Consider the following 23,571-nt stretch of genomic DNA (forward strand, 5'->3'; position numbering starts at 1 on the left):
TCCTATAATATGTCCATTTTGTTTTTCAGTCTATTTTCTGACCACAACATAGAATGGAGCCCATGTTTGTAAAAAGTTTCATTTGGTATACTTCTTCTGCGATATATCTAAAACATTCGATATGGCTTTGCTGAATCTTAGTTAAGCATTTGACAAAGTTGATCTGAAAAATACTGACAGAATTACGGTACTAAATCTGTTCAGATTTTATTTGGAAGACCAGGACTGGCTTGTACATAAGTGGTGTTAGATGAACTCAGAGATTCACACAAATTCTGTTGGTTTTAGCTTTGCTCCTTCATTTTATTCCTGACTAATTGTATGAAATATTGCACCATTTTACTCTTTATATATTATCTCAAGTATAACAAGTGGCTGTCGCCTGGTTTAGCGAGGGATTTGTGGTGCTGCTTTTGTTTCTGCGGCATGACTGTTCATGTTCTTCGTGGCCAGAAATATTTCCAAAAACCTAAATGTGTTTTGTCAAAAAGAGAAAACTGAAGTGTCCTTCCTCTGTCATGGTATGAAAACATAACGTTTTCCAATTTTGAAATTGTAATTTCTTAAAACGCGTGCCTTGCTAACTGGGTAAAAAGCCAAGTTTATTTTTTTTGAGGGGGGCAGCATATTTTGCATATTTTCCAATCCAGAACTTACTGATTGCCACAGTTCTGTGGATCATCTGCTTTGGCCTTAGCTGGGCAGTGGAAGCCCTCTGAGCTCCACAGTGTTTAGATGCTTGACCTCAGAAATGTTGATTACTCTGGGACTCCACAACAGTGATGTCAGATATGAGGCCATGCTGCTCAGACCACCAGGCAGCTGCTGAGCAGTCTAAAGAAAGAGGGGGTTCCCTTGGAGACCAAGGCCAGCATTACAGTGTTTGCTCGGTTGGAGGGTGATGTAAGAGAGCTGTAAGGGCTTAGTGTGTGCTCACAAGCATATACATGCTGACCTGCGTAGTCTGGGCTGCGCTCTCCCTTCAATCATTGCAACAAAAATAAAACTACAGTGTAAAGCTTAAAGAGTTTAGCTCCACTTCTTTTTTTTTTTTTTTTGGCTGGTTCTGAAATTCCAGGGATGTCCTTTTTAGAGTTGTGTTTCATGCTTCGACAAAAGTGAGAAACCTTATCCTACTGGCTGATTCTCATCCACGAGAAATGCGTTGCAACGTTCGCAGGTTTGTTCTACACAGTCCTGTCACTCGCGTACGTGTGGCTGCTGAGCAACAAGCACAGGAGGAGCACTATTTAGTGTTTGATCTTCAACAAGCGGGGCTGTCACGCTGCCCGCTTGTGTGGAGAACTGGGCTGGCGATCAGTGGGCACCTCCAGCTCGGCATCATGCTGTGCAGAGGGCCGAAGCAGATGGACCATCTGGTGACTGGCAGCAGAAGGACAGAGGCTTGCTTGTGTGTGACTGTCTGTGTGTGTCTGTGTGTGTGTGCGTGTGTGCGTGTGCGTGTGCGTGTGCGTGTGTGTGTGTGTGTGTGTAGGAGATCGACAGACTGGGCGGCATGGTGTTGGAAGACCACCTGTCATGTTCTTCGTCTCTTCCATGCCTGGTCAGTGGCAGCAGACAAACAAGCACAGGCAAATTCAGATATTCGCAATGAAGATATCAGATTTCCTTTTTTTTTTTTTCCGCACTGTGAAACTTGTCGTCAGGAGATGTCTTATTTATTAACTTCACATTGAATCCTGAATCCATTTTTGGCCAGTCAAGTGTCATTTCTCGTACGATGTTTATTCTTGTAAAGTTTTTAGCATCCGAGACATCCGGCCTGTGTTTCATCTGTAAATTGCTCTCATGCCCGTTTTTCTTGTGGTTGTGAAAAGTTTTCTTGCTAATCCGATAAGAGGAAAAAGTGTGTATGTTTCCACTGACGAGGAGAACCATTTTTCTGCCGTGAGTGTTAGGGACAAGTGGTATTTTCTGTACACAGACTTAAAGGATTCAAAACACTTGAGAAAGCCAGCCTATTTCGAGAAGCTGAACATGCCCGTATAAAGTGAAGAACCACTTACCTTTTACTCATATTTACCAGATAATTTGTCTCTTATGAAGTTTTTATCAGCTTTATTTTTTCCCCCAACATTATTCACTACAATTAAATTAAAGTAGACTGCAATATAAAGTAACATTTTTACAAGAATGACCAATGACTGCTGGACAAAAGCTCCACAACCTTGCAAGGACAAGCAAAGTTTAGACAATAGATGCTACTAGATGGATGGATGTCTTTTGTTAATGCAGGTAATAAACATCTGTGTGATATGAATTTATGTGTGGTGCATAAATAATTTTGTAAGAAAGTTTAGTGCAAAATGACCAAAACTGTGCAAGTATGGCAAGGAGGTCGAATGTCTGCTTCATACGAGTTCACTGAAGCGATTGCTCCACACACTGGAAGCCAGAAAACGAGCTTGATTTGTGCAAGGGAAACAAGACAAAACGTTTAAATGCAAAAGTAAGTCAATATTGAAATTATATGCATTCCTAGAAAGGGTGCAAAAAACACCTTTTGAGCGATACACATATTTGACTTGTTTAGTATCCCGTTATATTTTACCAAAACAATTAAGATTTATATATATATATATATATATATATATATATATATATATATATATATATATCCCACATCATCCAGTTGCTTCTAACGAGATGCCAGAGAATCTGAAGGAGTGGCCAAAGGATGGAGTAACATATGGTGGTTCTCCCCCACCTGTTTCTCTGCGTCTGAAATTAGACTAGTTTACCCTACTAGTGTTTGAACAAAAGAAAAAATGCAGCTGTTTGGAAATATATTCATCTGTGAACTGTCATGACGAAAACATGAACAATCACGGATCAAAATCAGGGATCAAAACGAGTCATAAGGAAAGGTGAAGTGTTTGTAGGTACATGGCATGAAAGTGCGTCGCCAGGCCGTTACGTGGGAGACTGATGTCAGCATTTGGATTATTTACAAATGTCCTTCTGTTTGCTGGTTGGTCCGGTTCAAATTCAACCAAAGTAATCAAGCTCAATGGGACAAATTGTAGACGAAGCATTGAAGGGTATTGAGAATCTAGTGGAACTGCATAGGAAGACAATTGTCTGGATAGAGTAAATCCAGTAAAACAAGCTGATATTTGCTGGTTATTTAGCCAAGCTACTCAGGTAGGAGGACACTCTGTCTCTGAATTGGACTGGGAGTTCAAAAATTGGGCATCAAACACTCGCGCAGCAACTTAACCTGTTTTACTCAAGGGGCCCTAACACTCTGTCTGAAACCACACACACATAAGTTGCTGTAAACCTGTGTGTTTTTCAAAAAAACAGCTACCTCTCTGGCCTTTGTCCACCAAACCAGTTCCACAGCTTACCTGCTGCTAGAGCTTACTAAGCACCAGTTCTTTCTGTGTCCTATGAGGTACATTTTGGCCATAGCACCAAAATGTGGCAATCCCAGACAGTCCAAGATGCTGATTTGCTAAAGGAACAAAACCCAAACATCTTATATTAAGAGCTTTGGGCGGGATCATGGGGAAGAGCAGCCAATCGCAACCTTGTGAGCAACATATTTTAAAACTCCAAAGTTTAGTTAGAATTACTTTTGGTCAAACTAAACATTTTTAAAAACTATAAAACACAACGCTACAAAAATGTTGGCTTTGTCACAATGACGTGGTTCTGACTTGACTCTCGGGGTGGTGGCAAAAACAAACCAGTTCTTTCTCAGAACCGGTTAAGAACTGGTTCCAGCACCAGCACTGGTTAGGAACCGGAACACCTCTGGTGGAAAAACACCAGCAGCTCAGTTCTAAAAATTCTCATTTTGACTTCATTTAAAGAACCTCTGGCCTTTTTCGTTGTAAAGTTAGCGCTGGCATAAACAGATGTGTTGGCTAGTGATGGCTTTAAAGATTGAATTTTCTCGCCGGTATTTGTTCATGGTGTCACATATGACCTCATGAATGCAAATTAAAAATATATTTAGATTGGTGTTAGGTCTAAGCTTACTCTATTTGCTGTACACAAGTATGTAGAAAGCTTTATAAGGGTAATTGATAGATATTGTAATGGGGACCATATGAGCTCATAACCACAGTGCTGCACTGTGGAGAACTGTGTTTTTTTTTTTAAAGTTCATGTTCCCCTTTTCTATTTCTGCTCTTGAATAACAAACAAATATGTTCCTCAGCATTTGAGTGAATCTTATCTATGAGACCTCTCTTAGGGCACAGTCATTACCTCCGAGAATAGTAGGCATTTTACTAAATCTCTTGCTATAAACTAGAAATGTATGAAAGGCATTTGGGTCAAGTAGAGCAGAACATTAATGATTCAGCATTCTTCCTTTGTCATCGATGAAAAGCGTCATCTTCAGAGCTAGATAATTCTTCCTATATGTTATGTTCCTTTTTTTTTTGGTGTGTGTCACCTAATCAAAGCGCTGATTTTATTCTTTGAAAGCTTATGCCCTTAACCTGAGGCAGGTTTTTCTCCTGTACTCCCAAAGGCTGCATCATGGCATTTAGGCGGTATGCGCCTCTGTCATTAAACAGAAGGAATTCCCTCAATGAGGCTCTCTTGCAGTTTGGACAGAGGCAATAAAGATACGTGCATTACCAGCCGGTATCAAACGCAGCTCTTGGCCGCCGCGTTGTTGTTTTTTTTCATGAAAGGATATGCCAGTCTCAGGAGAGCAGGTTAGAGAAAAGATTAAATAAATAACACCAGCGTCGAGAGCGATTTAGGAAATAAAACCTTTGTGTTGGTACCACCACCTGCGTCCTGTTTAGTCATTGTTTTTGTGTAATCACAGAAATATTACGCGGCTAGCTTAAGGAGAAATGCCCCAGTTTCACGGCTGTTGAAAACCTGTTGTTTTTCCTTTGTCTCAGGGTGAAGTCTTCGTTTTCAGAGAGAAGTTGAGCTCTGTGCTCAAGTTCAACAGGGCCACTTCCTGATGATGACAGTAAACATGGGTAAGTTGCTTTTGAAAGCAGGTTGCTCTATGTGCGTTCATATAGAAACTTCTACTTCCACACATAAAACACACCCATCCTCTACGCTTCCTCTGGCAGGAACAGCACAGATAGGAGCAATACAAAACGGAGCAAAGTTATATTTAAAAAAAAAAAAAAAGGAAGTGAGATAAGTAATATTATAATTTGGAAATGTTGGATGTATACCTTTATTTATCTTTAAACCAACCACATCTGAAGATTAGCAAACTTGATTAACAAAGATTTCTGAAAAAAATAAATAAAATAGCAGTCAGTAGTTAAAGTTATTTAACTATTATGATCTTAAACAAGTGTTGCTTTGTTTCCGCTACAGATGACGGTCTCCAGAATGGACCTGGACAGCACAGGAACACACAAGGTAATGAAGCACTGCTGCTTAAATTAGAGAAATGTGGGGAAATGTAGTTTTTTATTAACATAAATAACACGTAATATAAATCTAATAAGCAGTCAAAGAAAGAGAATTAAAAAACGGGAAACTACAATGACGCTTATCTTTTAGAGTCACTACCTGATGTAAAACACACATAAACAAATAAAAATTCTTCATTTCCATGCACTCTACTGAGACATCCTTCCCCTTTTTTGATTATTATTTTATTGCAATATGCATTACTGAACGCAAAGATGCCAAAGCCGACTGGGTGTGATTACATAAAGACGTTATGTAACAACATGGTGCTCCTTGCCATTGCAAGGAATTACTTCCGGTACCAGGTCTTTGTTGACCACAGCTAAAGGAGCAGAGGAAGCTAAGTAGCAGTTTTATGCATCCACCTGACTGCATGCACAATATCTAAACACATCAATATTAAAAGAAAATGTCATGCAATGTGTAGATTTGGTCGAGTCATTGATCAAAAACTGGACTTTTGGGACAAGCCTTGTGCAAACATTGCTTGCACAGCTATTGTTACACACCTACAATCCCCAGGATGACATCAGAGCTATTACTCCTGGTGAAAGATTAACTCTAAACGCTTAAACATTACATCCATTAGGTCTTAAATGGACTGTGCTTCGTTTTGTTTTTTTTTTTTTTTCGGCAAACTGAGCAGAGACTGGTGTTTACAGTGGGCCTCGCTGGCGTGTGTGTGCTTCTGAGCGCGTGTTGTGCGTCAGAGATTGGACCTGGCTGCTGCCGGGGAGTGAGGACACGTTTTGGCTCCGGCTGCTAATCCCGCCGGATGCCTTTGCCATGATGTGTCTCTCTGCTCAAGGAAATCCCCTCAATGTCTTTCCAGGCAGTTTGCCTCAGTCTTCACAGCCTTCCTGGTCTGTGCACAGCACTGATTTGCGAGTAGTAACTCTTAAAACTAGAGGCTGTTCTCCAAACGGACTGAAGGTAAAAATGCGAGCCCGCGTGTTTGGTTTGCTTGAGCAGCAGTTGCAAGCAGACGCCTCCTTTTATGTTGACTGTCTCGGACAGCGGTTCCTGCCACTTTCACGGTTTCCACCTTTAATCCTGAGAAAAGGGGAGGGGAAAAAAAACAAACAAAAAAAAAAGATGCAGTGATGATGCAATGTCCTGTAATCAGTCTCCATTGTGCAACTTTTGCTCACTCTCCCCGGCTTCCTGGAATCCCCCCCGCCCCCCATGTTCTTTTGTGGGTCGCATTTTACCCAAGACCGAAGGGGGGAACTCGGGAAACGAACTGCAGGTATCCCAAACTGTTCGGATCCAAATCCTTGGTCGCACTCGCTCTGCCTCAGGAGTTTTTGTGCAGGCAGTTTCTGAGTCACTGACAGTGTTGGTGTGGCTTCCCACCGCGCTGGCGGTTAGCCTTGGCTGGCCTCTACCTTGGCGAGTGGCCGTGAATCAGGCCCGAGTGAGGTAATAATTTCATTTATAGACCGGCTCTGTTCACCACCACGCATTTCTCACACACACCGACTGCTCCCCCCCACCCCCCTGCACCCGTCGGCCGCCTGCTCTCCCCACGTTGCCATTATCCACAGGCAACAAACCAAGCCTCCTACACAGAAACACACAATCCGTACACACTTGCGGGACTGTGTTTGTTTTGTATCCTTGACTGCGAGGGCTTCGGGTAGTCTGGAGCTCATCAAATCACTAGAGAGACGCTGTGATAGGTTTTCTGTTTAAAAATGTTTTGTTTAATGCATATAAGACGTATTCATACAGTATATTGATAAATGATGAAGAAATTGGTTGCGGCCCATCATTATGAAAAATGCTTCATAACAGAATAGGCACAAAACTTGTACAGCGCCCTAACAAAAGTATTAACACTTTTGTCTCATTTTGACACTTTAAAATCCACAAATAGCCCAGTCATGATAAATATGTTATTCCACATGTTTTGCAAATAATTTAAAAAGTATTCACATTCAGCCCTCCAAGTTAGTCTTTAGAATACGAATTGCTGCATTTACAGATTTTGAGGAACTTCCCTGCCAGCTTTTCCAAAAGAGCTTTGGAAACCAATTTTCAACTCGTGGCACAGATTTAGAATTAGATTCTGCTCTGGACTTTGACTGGGCCATTCTGAAACATGATTTTATCTAAAGCAGATCTCTGGTTAGACTTCAACCGGAGTGAAGTAGCGATAGGTTAAGGTCTTAAAGCGTATTTTATTGCTTTGTTGTGTATTTTCCTACTGACAGAAGTTGTTCATTCTAGAAAAAAAAGATGGCAACCATAATATTTGTTCTGCAGTTAGAGTGGCAAGGGGAAGAGAAAAAAAATACAAAAGCACAAAAAAACAAACAAACAGTTTTTCCTTGAGTCAGTCAGAAATCCATGAATTTCCTGTATGGAGTAATAAACCAGTTTTGCCTGCTTGGACTCAGAGCAGTGATTCAGTTCCTTCCTGTTCGGACAGGCCGGACCGAGCTGTTAGTCATTCACCTCTGTCGACGCCACAGATTGTTATAACTACCTCCTGTGTTTGTATCAAGAATAAAGCTTCGGCGTGAAGCCCTTCACATTTTTGCTTGTAGAAGCATGGGGCTTCTGTACACGTGTGATCACCTTTCTTTCTTTTAGAAGACTCAGGGAGGAAGACGCTGGTGGTGGTCTGTCTGTGTCAAAATCGGAGTTGTTTACACAAATACATACCTGTAGGATAAAGTTTTCTGCTACAGGACAAAAAAAAAAAAAAACTGGGCAACTTTTCAGCAAGACAGGAAAAGCATATTGTTCCCACTTTGTTATTTTTAGTGCCCTGACTTAATAAAGCCACAAGTATTTGACTGGGTAATTACACCATATTTTGCCGGATTTACCGCCATTTGCTCTAAGAATACCAGTCCACCCCCTTGCACTGTTTCCACTATTTGCACTGGAGTTGAGATATGATGGGTGGAACTTTTCTTATCGCTCTGCATTATTTAGTTTGCCCCCAAGTGAAGGGAGTGCGCTGTGCAGCGGAGAGCTGTGGGTCGTTTCGTACCTCACTCCAGCTGCCGTGTGGGGATGGGCACAGAAAAAAAAAATAATAATAATGATACGCCACTTCTACTTGTTTGGCTGAGGGGGATCGATGCCTGTTCATGTCAGCTACCCCAGCCTCAAAGATTTATAGATCAGGGTTGAAAGGTTAGAGTTTCCTGGAGAGCGACCAGGCAGAGCCATTTTCTTGAGAAATCTGGATTGAGTGAAACTCTGCTGACCTACAAACAAAGCAGGACACAATTCAGTGACGTACATCCAAGCATTTCTTGTTAAGAATTAATTTGAGCTCAATTAATCAATGAGGAAAAACTCCCGCATTAACATACGTATTTGTATACAATAAAAAAAAAATTACAACTAGTTTTCACTCCTGCTTTCAGTCCTTTGAGATCAAGGTTGGACCTTACAGAGAAAAACATCTTTAATTATTAGTCTTGACACCATCTACATTGTCCAAAGTCCTGGATGTTCTTTTATGCTCTCTTCTCTTCAGCTCATCCCACTGCTTTTCTTTAGGACTTATGTCTGGGAACCGGAATGGCCCAGGGATAATGTTCATTTCCTCTTAATACCAACAGGACAGAGCAAACTGTCTTGCCGTGCGATTTATGTTCATTTTTTGCATCCGATAGCACACCAACACTTAATTATTAGCTGATATTTACAGACAAAGCTATTTTGGAAAGAGTTCAGGATGCATTTAATCAGTGCTGTTAAATAAACAAATATTAATTTCTATTTAAAAAGTAATTTCAGCATTTCTGTTGTGTAATTGATTGGACTTTATCTCAGTTTATCTTTTAAGAACGAGAAAGATTTTTGCCACACTTTTGTTTTTATTTTTTATTTTTTTTATTTTTTTGCAACCTTCTTGGTTTATTTTGTAATTGTAACAACAGAAGCATTCCAAAAGGCACTCAGGAAGACATTTTCAGTTTCTGTGTGTGTGGCAACTCGGGATGTGAGTTTATTTAGACATTCGCTTTTACTCAGTCACGGCAGGCTGCTTCTAGTCCCTCTGAGATGCGAGCAGAGAAAGTCACACCGATGCATCTGCAGCCCCATCCCTGTCAAAGGGTTGTCCCCCTGACCTCGGGGTGAACCCAGCGGACCGACCTGCTGCCAGCGAACAGCCGGCCGCACGGATGGAGCGGGATCGAATTTCACCTCTGCTGCCTGCGTTAGCCAGTTCTCCAGACGTCCCCAGTGGTCTCCTCAAGCGCATTTCTTTCTATCTGAAAGAATGCGGTCTTTCCTGCAGGTGCTGTTTTGTCTCACACACCTGGCCTGCTTTCCGCGTGGGAAAAAAAAAAATCTGTGTGCGCATTTTGGCCACGAATGCGCTCGTCACTCATTCATCCAGCAGGCAGGCTCGAGTGGAGGGTCAACCTCCTCTTCTTTATACCGTAAACACGGCTCGGATAATCGCTTCCATTAACGCCTCTTGATATGGTAATGCCTGACACTCTCGTCTGCAGGAATATCTCCTCTACTCGAGGGAGCGCGCGTGTGTTTATGTGGCAGAAGAGAGATGTCGGGAGCAGAATTTTTTCCCCCCATTTTACTTTCATTTTAAGTGTAAATAATATTCGCCTTCAGTTTTAAGCTGTCACCCGTTTTTTGTTCTATTTGCCTGAAAAAAGTTGCTGCCATTCAGAAAGGGAAAAACTCAGAACCTAACAGCCTTGTGCAACAGAAACTCACGCAATAGACATACTCTGTGCATTATTAAACATTATTGACTCATCAGTAGCAGCGCTGAAAGCACCCACTTAATAAAGATCCCTCTGTTGGAGTGCAAGCGATTGAGATGCATGTGTGAGTTAAAAGAAAAAAAAAAAATTAGCAAACAACCACTGGAATTTTCCCACTAGTGGAAACTCGACAGATGGTGTAAGAACAGGAAGTAGCAGCCCAGGTGTTGCCTCATAAGTGTGGTCTGAGGCAACACAAGCTGCAGCTTTAACTGCATGAGAGTCGTTCAAGTCAAACTGTTAAAAAAAAAAAAGAAAGAAGAAGCCTCCGTGTGGATGCTAATTTCATGACTCATTTCTATAAAATAAAACTTAAATTGTGTCTGTTTCTTTCTCTCGTTTTTTTTTTAATTTTTTTTAATTTTTTTTTATGTGTCTTCTGGCTGCAGATGACGAGGAGGCGCTCAACTCCATCATGCAGGACCTGGCCGCTTTGGGTCGCTACTCCAGCCACAAGCACAAAAACAGAACCTTACTCTACAAACAGGTACACATCACATCTGAATGCATTCATATCTCATCCGCTACTGCAGCTGTAACATTCACGTCGTCCAGAATGTCTGACCGGCTTAAGTATAATTGTGTCCAAATGCAGCTTCACTTGTTACAAAACTAACTAGGAAGTCGTGGAAAATACTAATTAACATGTACAAACTTTAGATTTTACAGATGAGTTTCTATAATTGCAACAAAGTATTCTAGAAACAGGTTCAGTTTATAAATAATGTTCGCATATTAACTGAATTGTACAAAAAATTATTTTAGCAAATAAAGCTCACAGCTGATGGTTTAGTGTTTTATTCGTCTAATATTCTATCATTCAGACATAAATATTTCTTGAAAATAAAGTGTTTTTTTTTTACATTGATTCATAATTTTTAAAGCTTTTAAATATAAAAAAATGCATATTTTACTGCTTCTTGCTTTTGTACCTTCTTAAACTTGACTTACTGAACTGAGACAACAGAAACGGAAGATTAAGCTTCAAAGTGATGATTTAATTTGATCCAGATAAAGAAAAAGTATTGACTATTAAAATATCTCCTGAAGTTAAATCTGACTGTTATCCTTTTTTCAATAGCAATTTATTAACTCGTTCCTTTCACCTTGACCGGCGTTCTGGGTTTACTCACAGAACCTCAGCCAGTCTGTCGTCAGGATTTATTTTTCTGGACTGGGACGTTGTTTGCTGCCAAAGTCAGGTAAAGGTTGTAGTAAAAAGGTGCGTGCTCAAACGAATGAGCTTATTGCGATTGGGAATGAGTTTCATTCGAGATAAAAATAAAAAAATAAAAAATCAACTCGGTAAACGCAGGATTGGTGAATGAAAGCAGTGCTGGGTTTCGTGTTTCTCCGAGAAGTTGCCCCTCTTCACGCGTTTGTTCCCCCCGTCCGTGGAATGATAATTGGCGAATCCTCTTAAAGCGGCAGTGTTTATGAGGAGACGTAAACAAGCTGGTGAGGAGCGGAGAGAGTTTCCGCCCGGACAGCGGCTCTCCTCTGTGAGAAGGGGTAAACTCGCCCACTATGCCCCCCCTCTCCCAGCTACCCCTTCCTCCTAATTTTCACCCAATCTCCTGCGCTGATATGATGACAGCGTTAGTTTATCAAAATGACCTCATGCAGACATAGAGGCTCCTCTGGATTCCTGCTGCCTTTGGTTAAGATTTTTACAAGAACACACAGAGACTGTCATGTCCTCCTTTATTTCTGGACAAAAACAACAGGCATCATAGTGCTTCACCTAATTTCTTTCCCCAGCTTTATTCTTCAGGCCAAATCCCTCATACAGCCATGAATCATTTTAACTTTCCACCTCTTGTTATTCTTCCTCTCAACAGGATTTAAGAGTCAAGCTGGAGCATGAGAGAGAAAAGCGGTATGTTGGAAACCTCCTTATTGTTTTTCTTTCTTTCTTTTTTTTTTTTACATTCAACTGTCCAAATTCAAACTTTGTTAGTTTGGATCTTTTTTGTTTTGCTTTGCCATGTCGGGGATTTTGTGTCTAAGGGAGGAAATCGCAGCTACATGCCAGAGTGGCAGAAAGAGAAAGGGAAAATTCCTGCTTGGATTATTTAGCCGAAGCCCTGTGTTCCAGAGTCGGGTTTTTTTTTTAGAGTGGAAAAGATGCAGGGAGGTCTGGAGGAGAGGGAGCGATTAACTAAAGGCGGAGAGAGCGAGGGAAGTCTTTCAGTTCGCTGTCCTCTCCTCACCCTGAATTAATATTTTATCTCACGCTGCATCCTTTGTGCCGTTTGATCCCACGTCACTGGCTTCAAACGGAGGAAAACTCTCAGAGACAGCGCGTGACGCTTTGATGAAAACCTTTGGAACACTTTGTCCGCTAAGTATGTGAGAATAAACAGCAAAACTCCTGAATGGTGGCAACTTTGTTCCATGTGAAATGAGTTCATGTTGTTCTGCCTTTGGCTGCTCTGGGGAACCTTTGGCTTTCTAGCAAGTCCTCAGATGGGCTACAAACTTTTAGGTTCCTGGTTATTCCTGAATCAATTCCTAGTCTGACCAACACCTCTTCCATTCCCTTTTTTGGAAGTGTGTGAATTTGGGAGGAGAGGATGCTTCTCCTTCCGCCAAGCGTGTTGCATCCGTTCATAATAGCTTAGTGTCACCTGGTGTTTTTGATAGGAATTGACACAGAAATCTCTCAAAATATAACAAAAATAATGTAAAAGGAAGATTCCTGTGGAACAAAATGAATACATCTGCTCATTTTATTTGCTTGTAAATTAAAAATGACGTGTCAAAAACTATTTATACCCTTTTCGATGATGAGAAGTATTATGCCATTATAATAATTGCTGACACGGCATTTGGATGCTCTTCCACTGCATCCAAGTTCTGACATTGCGTATAAAACTTAAAAAGAGCGGTTCCACCCATAATTTGGATTTCCTTTAGCTAAATGTAAGTTTAAGGAAACTGATTGGAAAACAGACAAAGGAGGAACGATCTCCAAGTCAACCAACGTTGTTCCGACACCTTGGCCAACCACCGAACCACCACAGCAAAGCTGATAAGAACCAGACTGTTGACTTAGCAGGTGGACATGCCCAGACTGTCCAGTTAGGAGTATTGCGACACAAAACTGTGGCTCATCTGGGAAGGTCGTCCTCTGGCTGTCAAGCCGTTTCCTCTCTGAAACTGGCCTCTGAATTGTGAATAGGCTGAAAAGGCTGCAGGTATGTGATGCAGAGCAAAAAAAAATCAAGATGGATTTTTATGCAGCTCTTATTTGTTTTTACATTGTCCACACATTTTCTATAGGATTAACCATTTTTTATCCGTCTCGAAACTGGTTTTGATGCACTTTGTTCAACCAGCGAGGAGAAACGGAGGCAAAAAAACTACCAGAATTCCCGCCGCCTTCGTTCACAGTTATTTGGACCAAAGAAAGAGGAACTGGTTTGGTGATTAGAAAGCTGCAGGCTCACAGAAGCGAGAAGGAGCGTGTCGTTCCAGCAGAATATGGATCCGCAATGAGCCCCTCCACTTTTTCACAGCCCTAATTGGCTGCTGCTGTGGAAGAGATAAGTTTTTCCACGCTGCTGTCTCTGTGTTCCTGCCTCCCTCTGTTTTCGAAGCCTCGCGGCTATCTGCTCTTCCTCACGAGTCCTGCTCACATCGCTCTGCTCTCCCAGAACAGACATCTCACTTTTGCGGAGGCACCACTCACACAGTCACAAGACATTTCCTCCTGCGTTAACTCGACACATATTCGCACGGGTTGTTATGGTGCACCAAAACAAAAATCACGGTTCGGCACTTATCGCGGTTTTAAAGCCACGATCCGTACATTTTTGGTTTACTTGTGGTAAGTAAACCAAATACAAATCTTTGAAACCTTCTTCAGCAGTAAAGAAAAAAGGTGTTTTTTTTTCAAATAAATTTGAATTGGTTTTCTAAAACTTGAAAAAGTGGAAACTTTATGGAAATCAGCTGATTTTTCTCCACTACTAACTGGGATTCTACTTTTTCTGACAAAAAGATGTTTTAGTATCCTTCAATCGATGAGGTTTTTTAAAAAAACAAAAAAAAAAAACAACAATAACTAAGTAATTACATAAATTAAAGGCATCCTTACTGTGGATACCATAGATTTGGTAATGTTTGTTGTTAAAAACAGTAGCGAAAGTTTTAAGAGGATATTAAGATATTCTGGTGGAATAAGAAGGTCGGGCTGTTTCATTACCAATACAGCAGCAGCAGCTATATCAGGTTTATTAATAAAACTGTGACGTTTGAATGAAAACTACGCATTTCATTTTTTCTGTGTCTCGATACAATACTCTCTGTCCAGAGTGTGCGTTTGTAATGACACTTGTAGACTTAACTTTTTGTTTAGTTATTGCTAAATTTACCAACTTTAGTGCATTTTTTCCAAGTATTATAAAGACTTACTAGTAAATCATTATTTACTGGCATACATAAAGGGTTAAAAGATAAAAAAAAAAAACCCAAAAAAAACAGAAGTTTTATTTATTCTTTCACTGAAAAGCATTTCTGCTAAATTTAAATCTTGAGTGCATTTTCTTTTTAAAATCTAAATATTTGTCTTAATTCTGGTTATAAAGCAGCGAAGGGCCTCCATCCTGCAAATATCACGAGCCAGCAACCAAGGGCACATTTGAATTTAACAAAAAAGAAAAAAAAAAGAAGTGCAAACCTTTCTTTTATTTACATAAGCCTCCGTGGTGAGACCTTTTTCGCTCCTTAAGACAACGGGATTGTGCAGAAACCGTGTAAATATAATGCCACATCCCATGAGCATCTGCAGCACTCGAGGTATTAGGAATCCATGAGTCAGGATAATCGTTTTGTCTGTCCGCAATGGAATCAAACTGGAAGGTTTCTCTTTTCATTGGCAGGAGCTGAAGGTTTGAGGCAGGAAATAAGCGCTGCAGAGTGTCTCTCTCTTCCTTTGGCCAGAGTGTGAAGGACCAGAGCCAGACCTTTACTCTTTTCTTCTTGTTCTTTTTTTTCTTCTTTGTGTGCGTGTATGTTTGTGATTTTTAGGAAAAGGCAGAGCCAGCGTGCTGTGTGAAGGCAATCTTTCATCTGCAGATCTGTTCCTTTTCTGTTTTTTTATTATTTTCCTCTGCAACTGTGTTTCCCCACTCTCGCTTGCAGAGGAAGGAAAGCCATATCTTTTAGCGCAGGACCCCCTTTTTTAGCCCTCCACCACATCCCTCCTGCTCTCTATCGCACACATCATCGCTGAATCTAAACAGCCGGGGAGCGTTAAGCTGCACCTCTGATCTGCAGGCCCGCCGATTCCCAGAATCCTCTCGTTTAAAAGAGGGACCCAATGAGCAGTCATTAAGATAGGCAGAGCTCTGGCCTCTGATGAGGAAGCGATGGGATAAAAACAAGCTCTTTTATCAGTGTACTATAAAGAGTTGGTGGCGGCTGCAGATTCTTCGCAAGCAGAATGGGACTGATAGCAGGCGAAGAAGAAGAAGAAGAAGAAGATGAAGACATGCTGCAGAGAGTATTTTCTCAGGCTGTCTCCTTTATTTTCTAACTCGCAGTATGTAAATAACTCCACGTCTCTATATCTATCACTCTGTCACTCTCTAAAAGAGGAGGGAAAGACACACATCCTGCTGCTTTAGCTGCCGCTCTAGATTCCCCCCCCCCACTTCAGCCCCCCTTCTTTCCTCTCAGGAAGTTTCCCATCTGCCTTTGTGCTGGCTTAGCGGAGAGACCCCGGCCGTTGTTGAAACAGCGGCCGATGCATACTCTGATTGGAAAGCATGCTCATGCATGTAGTTTTACAAACACGCGCGGCCCCGTATGCGCGCTCTGTTGCAATCAGACCGAAAGACAAAATGATAACTGCAGACAGACTGTACATTTTCTCTGAGAAGGTTTATTCCCCTCGCTTTTTTTTTTCTCTTTTCTTCGTTGATTAATCTTCTGACAGTATCCTGCACGCCTTTGCGCTCTTCTCTCCTTGACCCAGCCCGACCTGAACATTTTCCGCTCTCTTCGCCGCATTCGTGAAACAAATGACTTATTTCGCGGCTACCGAAAAGCACCGGAACAGAAAAAAAAAAAAAAAAAAAATGTTAATTCCTGTTTATGAGGGGTCTTCTTGCAAAGTGTCTGCACCCAGAGATGCGACATGAATACCCCTTTGGCTCCTAACGCTGCCGATGTTTCTGCCCCGTTTCAGGATCATACCGTTTCAGAGGCCGCTGAAGATCAAAGAGCTTCTGCAAAAAGTCACAGAGGCCTTTGGTCAGCAGATGGACCTCTTCTTTATGGAGAAGGAGGTAAGCGAAGGAAGGTTATTTTCTATCGCTGTACAGATTGAGTAGAATGAACGCAGAAAATATGTGAACATTTCTTTACACATTTTCCTCTGTAGTTACAAACACCCAGAATTTGCTGCAAGAGGAAGTAGTTGAAAAGAAAAGAGACAAAATAGATGATGGATACCAAGTCTCCAGATCTTTTATCTCAATACCACAAAAATAGCATTACCTATTTAACTGTGCTAATCATGCAGTAAACGTTTGACTTTGTGACAGTCTCGCTTGTTGAAGTCTGCAAAATGTAGCCAAGTGATTTGGTTAATGACGCTTTTAGGAGACCTCAGACACTGTGTGAGCCGCATAAACGCGTTTTCTTTCTGCAAGCTGTTAACATCCTAATTACTCAGAAAAGCCTTGATTTTTTTTTTTTTTAGATTTGCAAAAAGAGAACAACAACCCACTCAGAACCTAGTAATCAGTACCGAGTTACAGAATGCGACTGAATAATGAACATTTATTCATCAGCGTTGGTGCTAGATTAAATTAGGAAACATTTTCACGCTTCATGAGACAAAAAAATTGAAATGGTATTACCTGTAATCAATTTCAGTCAGAATATATATTCTGTTTGATGCAAATGATTCCAAGACAATCAAATCACAGTCAGAGTCATATAAAATACCACAACGGTCCGTCAGTGGCTTTGTGCAGCAATGAGACACATTGGTGGCATTGAGCCAGAGAAAAACAAAACGCATGAGACGAAGCTAAGCACAAAAGATGGGGTGTACTTTCCGTTTGTTTTGTTTTCAGCCTTAAAAGACTTAAAAAAAAAAAAAAAGCCACGGATGAAGGAAAGCATTTCAGTTTTTCGGTTTTAGGCTTGCGCTGCCTTTCATCTCCCCATTACACAAATGTGCAGTGATTCCCTGAGCAACTTCACAGGAGAAATGCAACTCAAAGTGCAGTCATAATTTCCCGTTAGAAAAAGAAAACGGCTCCAAATGTTTATGTGGATTTTAAAAGTTGCCAGGAGCTGAACGTTTCACTGTCAAACCTCCAGAAACCATCTGCATCCTAAGGAGGGATTTTCAGCTTAAGTGCACAGGGAAAATCAGATAAAAGAATGTTTGCTTTCTTTAATAAGAATCCTTTGCCCACCTCAACCTTTCTGAAACTGCTGCTGCATTATGCAACGATAAGAGAAGAAAGGTCACGTTTGTGTTTGGCCCTTCAGCTGCTGCTGCCGCTGAAAAGCCAGGAGGACCTGGATCAGGCGGTGCTGTCTCTGGGCAACACTTCAGGAACTAACGGGCTGCTCAGGATTCTGCTGAAGACCCCTAAAAACAACCCTGTGAGTGGCTCTCATTGTTCACTGCGCATGCGCATCATTGAAACCCCAGCCGCGGTCACGAATGTGAGCTTTGAATAAAGTCATACTTCTTCCGAAAAGAGCGACGGATAAAAGCTGTGATACTGCCCCTCACTTCCTCAACCGATGTCCTCTTCTTCCCGCTTGCAGTATCTGCAGGTGAACAGCCGGGACAAGCAGAGTGAGATGAAGTCGTCGCGGTCATTAGGAGACCTGAAGGGCTCTCTGCTCAAAGGGTCGGAGAGGGTCCGCAAACACTCAACAGGTGAGCTTCCGCTGATCTCACGGAAAAGTCGTGGGTAAAAATGCACTGAGAAACCAGAGAGAGAGCAAGATTTACAGCAGATAACAGGAAGGCTGAAAGGAGAACACCAAAGTTGTTCTAACATTTCCTTTCGAGGTTTTAGCCTCTGTCTGAAAACATGTTGGATTTGGAAATGCTGGTAAATGTTTGGAAATCTCAAAGTAAAGTTAAGAATCTACAGTCTTCAGGCCAAAAACTCTAATCTCTGTAATCATTTTGTCTTTGTTTTAAAACCATAAAATCCTTTTTGGCAATAACTACTGTATTTGGCACATGAGGTGTGATGTTGTCACAGGAAGGATAAAAAAATATTACTAGTAGAGTTCTTGGGGAGATTGATGCTGGAAATGGCCTTTGATGTTTCTGATTGGTGCATCTTTGCTTATGGGCTGTTTAGACTAAATAAATTAGAATAAAACCTGTTACTGGTAACCTGCTGGGTTTAAAAACTCAGATCAGGACACTTTGCATGGAATCCTCTACTTTCAGGATTTTCTTTCTTTATTTTTTTTCCCTGTTTCTGCCTGTCACAATAAATGTTTTTTGAAAAATGAAGGCTTCTGCCGGTCAGAACAGAAGACGCAAACTGTAAGCGAAGGCAGGGAAACATCATGTCAAAGCAAGGACGCACTTCCCTTCAGAGCAAGCCACCACCAGCATATGAAAAATCCCTTTTTACCTTATAAAGGCATCATTTGACATTTTACTTTTTTTTTTCTTTTTTTTTGGGGGGGGGAACAGCGGATTATTGTAGATTTAATCTTTTAATCGAACGCTGAGTGAGACGAATGTTTCCCCAAAATGTCAAAGTAATCCTCCCAGACAGATTGGTGTCGTGTCATAGTCTTTGTGGCTGGATAACACAGCGCAGTGCAGGTCTGTTGTCCCTCCTGGCACGTCTGGTAACTCGGCGTGAAGAGGAAGTCTTCTCTGCGGAGCAGCTTTTTCCTCCGTCCTTTACATCAGCTCCGCTCAGAAAGGTCAACGTCTTAACTCGCGGGTTCCAAATCTTAAACACGAGCAGCAGCAAACCGTTTGCGTTTTCCAGTTTTGAAGGGAAAGCACTGAAATTTCACGCCAATCTACCTCCTTTTTGAATGCTGCCCCTGTACCGGCACCCATCAGTCACATCTGTTGTCCTGCTGTAAGCAGGAAAAGAGAAGGGGGGGGGGGGAGGAGTGGCGGCAGATAGGAGGCGACAGGAGAGCGCGGTCACGGTCTACGGTTGAGCGAAGACGTGACGTGAGCCTGGGTGCCTTGAAGACATCCGACAGCAGGAGAGGGGAGGGAGATCATGCAGTGAGGAGAACACCGACCTGTGTTGAACAAAGATTTGTAGTTTCCACGTTTACGATTGTTCAATTTAAGCTTTTTTTTTTTTTTCTGGTGAATTTCTTCAAATCCCTCTCAGCTCAATCAGCGATAGCTTCAGACTCTGTTCCAAGGACAAGTCCTCAGGCTCTGCTGCAGCGTGGCAGGCAGGGCCAACGTTTGTCACAGTAATTGAGGTTAGAGGTGGCGGCAGCGTGGTTTAGTAAATCATCTCCGACTCTCTTGAACTTGAATCCAAGAATAACACGCTCTCCCTCCTACTCCATCTTTCCCTCAGTCGACGCTCTTCATCTCCTCACCCCTCGTTTGATTCGGCTGCATTCCGTCTTTTTTTCCTGCTTCTCATCCTCCAACCGGCGGCTTTTCTCAGGTTCTCTCCACACCGGCCGGACGTCCCCGCCTCCAGGCAGCGTCCCCGAGGAGCAGCAGCAGATCGCTCGTCAGGGCTCGTACACCAGCATCCACAGCGAGGGCGAGTTCATCCCAGAGACCTCAGACCAGAACGTAAGCTCTGCTCCACGTGACAAATGTTGTTCAACAGTTTTCAGGGTTTCTGAGACGTCTTAAAATGTCTTTTATGTTTAGCAATCTTCATTTCAAGGCCGAAAAGATTTCATTCTGCGTCTGAAATTACATTTGCAGACATTTACATTTATGGAGTTGACTGAAAAATCTTGCTTAATGCATTCATGTTTTGTGAAAGCAAAAAAGAACAAAAAAAAGGTGAAAGTCGATCTCAGAAACGTTTTCTGATAACTTCTTTAGTGAAATGAAGGTGTAACTTTTTTACCCTTTTCATTTTTGACAGTTTTTAATACAAAAGTTTCCAAACCTTTCACAGCTTCACGTTTTTCATACTTTAATAAGGCAGTTTTCTTTTTCTTGTCTTCTAGAATGAACATTTTTAATTCTGATTCAGCTGCTTGACATTTGTGAATAAAACCTGAATCTTTATTTGAATTCTGCTGTGCGGCAAAATGCCGGAGACTCAAATCCATTTGTCTCCATCTCCATCATATCACTGTCTGCTCATGTGACCTTTGCTCTCTCTGTGTCATTGCATCTGTCAGATGCTGGATCCCTTCGGCAGCGCAGGCAACTCGCTGTCAAGCAGCTGTCAGTCAATAGATCAAGCTCTGGACAGGTGAGTGTTGGTGCAGACGCTGGGATTCACGATCATCATTTATGTAGATTCATATTTATGTTCCCAAACCAGCGTTGGAGATATGAGATTGGTTTAAAAGAAAAAAAAAAAAGCACTAACCAAAGCTGCAACAGATTGAAGTTTGTATATCTGACCCTTTCCTGGGCTGACTGTGTGGGAAGAAAATCGGAATCAGGTCATTTTGCTGTTGCTATAGTGACTAAACTTCTTATCTGGACGCCTGGATTCCTCTGTTATCACGGGAGCAAGGATATTGGTCACTGAGTGGGAGATGTGACGGACAGAGCGAGACGGTGAAAAGACCGAGCCAGAAAACAAGAAAGGAGAAAAAAAAACAGAGAAACCGACATGAGAGAGAGAGAGAGGCAGAGAGAGAGAGAGAGAGGACTGAGTCAGAGTCAAAAGGAAAATAAAAAAGTAAGCGAGAGCGAGGTTCGAGAGAGCGGGAGGACGGAAACAGTTCTACCTGCACAAGGCTTATCAGCGCTCCAGGCTGCAGAACAATGGCAGGAAACAAGTGCATGGAACTTTTCCCCGCGAGCGGGCATGCGTGCCCCTTATCCAGGGTCTCGTGGCCCCGCGCCGCCCTGCGGTCAGCAGAGACGTCACTCTCTGGAGGGGCTGGTCACAAACACCCAGGGCAAGTGGGAGGTTTGGAGGGCTAAAGAACCGGGGATGGGAAGGGAGTGCATTTAAGAATATACAATACACTCAGCTTGACTGCCAGGTCAGCAATGGCAGAACGTTTTTTTTTTTTTTCCCTCACTGTTTTCATCGTCTTATTATTACAAAGAGGTCCCAGCTTATCTGCTGTAATTCAGAACACTGTTCTTGAAACACCCGGAGTGTCTAACCGTAAAATACTTTCAACACAAGCAGCATTTCGAGGCTCCGCTTTGCTGCCGGCCAGACTCTGTTTTAAAGATAAGGGAGGAGGGATTACTGACCAAACAACTGAACTTTTTCTACTTGTTCTTTATCATTTCAGCCCTCCATTCTCACAGAACAACAGGGACAATAATTACCTGAACCTCAACTACGAATACAAAGGTAAGAGACAGACGATCTGCCGCAGCCACTTCAGTGCTCTCTCTGATTGTCTAGTTTGTCCGTTTAGTGATTGGAAGATCTGGATCCGTGCCATGCTCCGATGATGGATTTAACAGTCCCCAGTTAGAAGTCCCTGTTTTAAGCTTCGCCACAGCTTTTTATCCTTGTCTTCTGTGTTCCTTGGTCTTTTATAATGGTGCTTGTTGAATAATGTTCTCTAATAAACCTCATCACATACCAACTCAGATGCAGTTCCAGTTACGTTATCTACTATTTCAATGATTCCTGAAGGTAATTGGGAGTATCAGGATACTGGGGGAAATGAAAACCAATGCTCGTCATATTAAAATTTTTAATAGTATTGTGACTTGATTAAAATTTTTCTTGTCATATTAATTGCAGGGTCTGCAATTAATTGCTGAAACTAATCGATTTTTTATTTAAAAAAAACAATATATTGACAAAGTAAGCAAAGTTTTCAACGTAAGACCCCTTTTTGCTGCTAAATCACTGATTAAATGGACATAAGCGCAACAAAAGTCTTACTTAGTGTTAACATCTGGCATTTGGGTTATTCAGCCAACAGATTGGTGCAGTCTCAAGGGAGTTTCTTTCAAGTGTTTCAGGAACTCCTGATCATTCATGAAGCTTCTTGGAAAACCACTTCTTTAGAAATGTGAACTGTGAACGCTGACATTACCGCTGGGGATGTCTGCGCTTGCTGGAACACGTTTACCACGGAGACGGAAGTTTGGGCTCAAGTAGCGTTGGTGCTCCTTTGAGCAGAACTTGTACACGATAATGTCCCTCGTCCCTTTCGGTTGTGTGTCGAAGCAAAAATTAACAAGAGAAGCAACTTTGTTGTTGTTTTGCAGACGTCAGACCTTTTTATGTAAAACGGAACAAATGCAATTAGTTAAGTAAAACATTTTTTTTTTTACATCTTTTTAAAATCTATGTAATTAATTCATCAAAATTAAAGTCAGAGCAATAGCTTTTATTTGAAAGTTTGTTGAAAGCAGTGCGTCATTTTCCTTCTACTCTGTGCTGATCCATCACTTAAAATCCCAGCACAACGCATTAAAAGTCAGTAGTCTGAGGGCGCTGTTCATTTTTACCTTTTTATTTATTTATTTTTTTTTAGTAGCCCTAATAAGCAGTGACTTTTCATGACCAGTCATCAGCCCCTTGAAGCCCCCTCTACTCGGGTCCCCTGGGTTCCCGTCTGTGTCTTCAGAACACGGATCAAAGAAAGCAGCATGGCAGACAACGCCACACTGACCCTTCCGAGCGGAGCAGCTTTCCCAGTCTGCTCTCTTCTTTTTGCCTCGCACCGCTCGCTCCCCATCACACACCGAATTAAAAGAAATTAAAAAAAAAGAAAGAAATGCTGCAAATCATGTGCACGGCACGGTACATTAGGACGCAACTGCACACACACAGGCTCTCCTCTCCTCAGATGCAGAGCCCAGCCCCCTCCTGTCACGGCCTACGGTGTTTATCATTCCCTGTGAGTAGATTTTTCCTCTCCGTCCCATGTTACCAAACAGAAAATAACTCCCGTCTCCATGGGGATACAACCACAATAACAGCGCTGGAGCAGGCCATCATGTGACGGAACAGCTGCTTTCAATTGAGACCCAGTTCCCCCCCCCGCTCCCCCCACCATTACCATCACCACTCCTATTCTAGCGCGTGTGCTGCGAGGGTCGCCGCTCACGTGCGTCAACGGGGCTCCCCACCTGCCTTTAATACGCCTCCGCAGAGTGGAGGACTGTTTCAAGTTTCTGCCTGGGCTGCATCAGGGTGACGCAGCAGCAGCAGCATCTGCATCAGCGGGGCTACATGTGTGGAAAGCTGCGTGTCATTCTGCTGAGCTC

The 23,571-nt window shown here is 42.1% G+C and overlaps 1 protein-coding gene across 1 annotated transcript in view; it reads left to right on the top strand.

The window, feature by feature from the left end:
• map3k22 (mitogen-activated protein kinase kinase kinase 22) overlaps window positions 1-23,571 on the top strand; it is a 42,801-nt gene that overhangs the window by 6,951 nt on the left and 12,279 nt on the right. Inside the window, exons 2-11 of the mRNA XM_014992456.2 lie at window positions 4,893-4,976; window positions 5,332-5,376; window positions 10,580-10,677; window positions 12,032-12,069; window positions 16,387-16,486; window positions 17,706-17,822; window positions 17,991-18,105; window positions 19,847-19,980; window positions 20,547-20,620; window positions 21,630-21,691. Of these exons, the coding sequence (XP_014847942.1) occupies window positions 4,958-4,976; window positions 5,332-5,376; window positions 10,580-10,677; window positions 12,032-12,069; window positions 16,387-16,486; window positions 17,706-17,822; window positions 17,991-18,105; window positions 19,847-19,980; window positions 20,547-20,620; window positions 21,630-21,691 (802 nt within the window). The 5' untranslated portion in view covers window positions 4,893-4,957. The remainder of the gene's footprint in view (window positions 1-4,892; window positions 4,977-5,331; window positions 5,377-10,579; window positions 10,678-12,031; window positions 12,070-16,386; window positions 16,487-17,705; window positions 17,823-17,990; window positions 18,106-19,846; window positions 19,981-20,546; window positions 20,621-21,629; window positions 21,692-23,571) is intronic.

Source organism: Poecilia mexicana, unplaced genomic scaffold (assembly GCF_051168715.1).
Source record: "Poecilia mexicana isolate PSO_F unplaced genomic scaffold, ASM5116871v1 scaffold_20, whole genome shotgun sequence".
NCBI classification, from domain to species: Eukaryota; Metazoa; Chordata; class Actinopteri; order Cyprinodontiformes; family Poeciliidae; genus Poecilia; species Poecilia mexicana.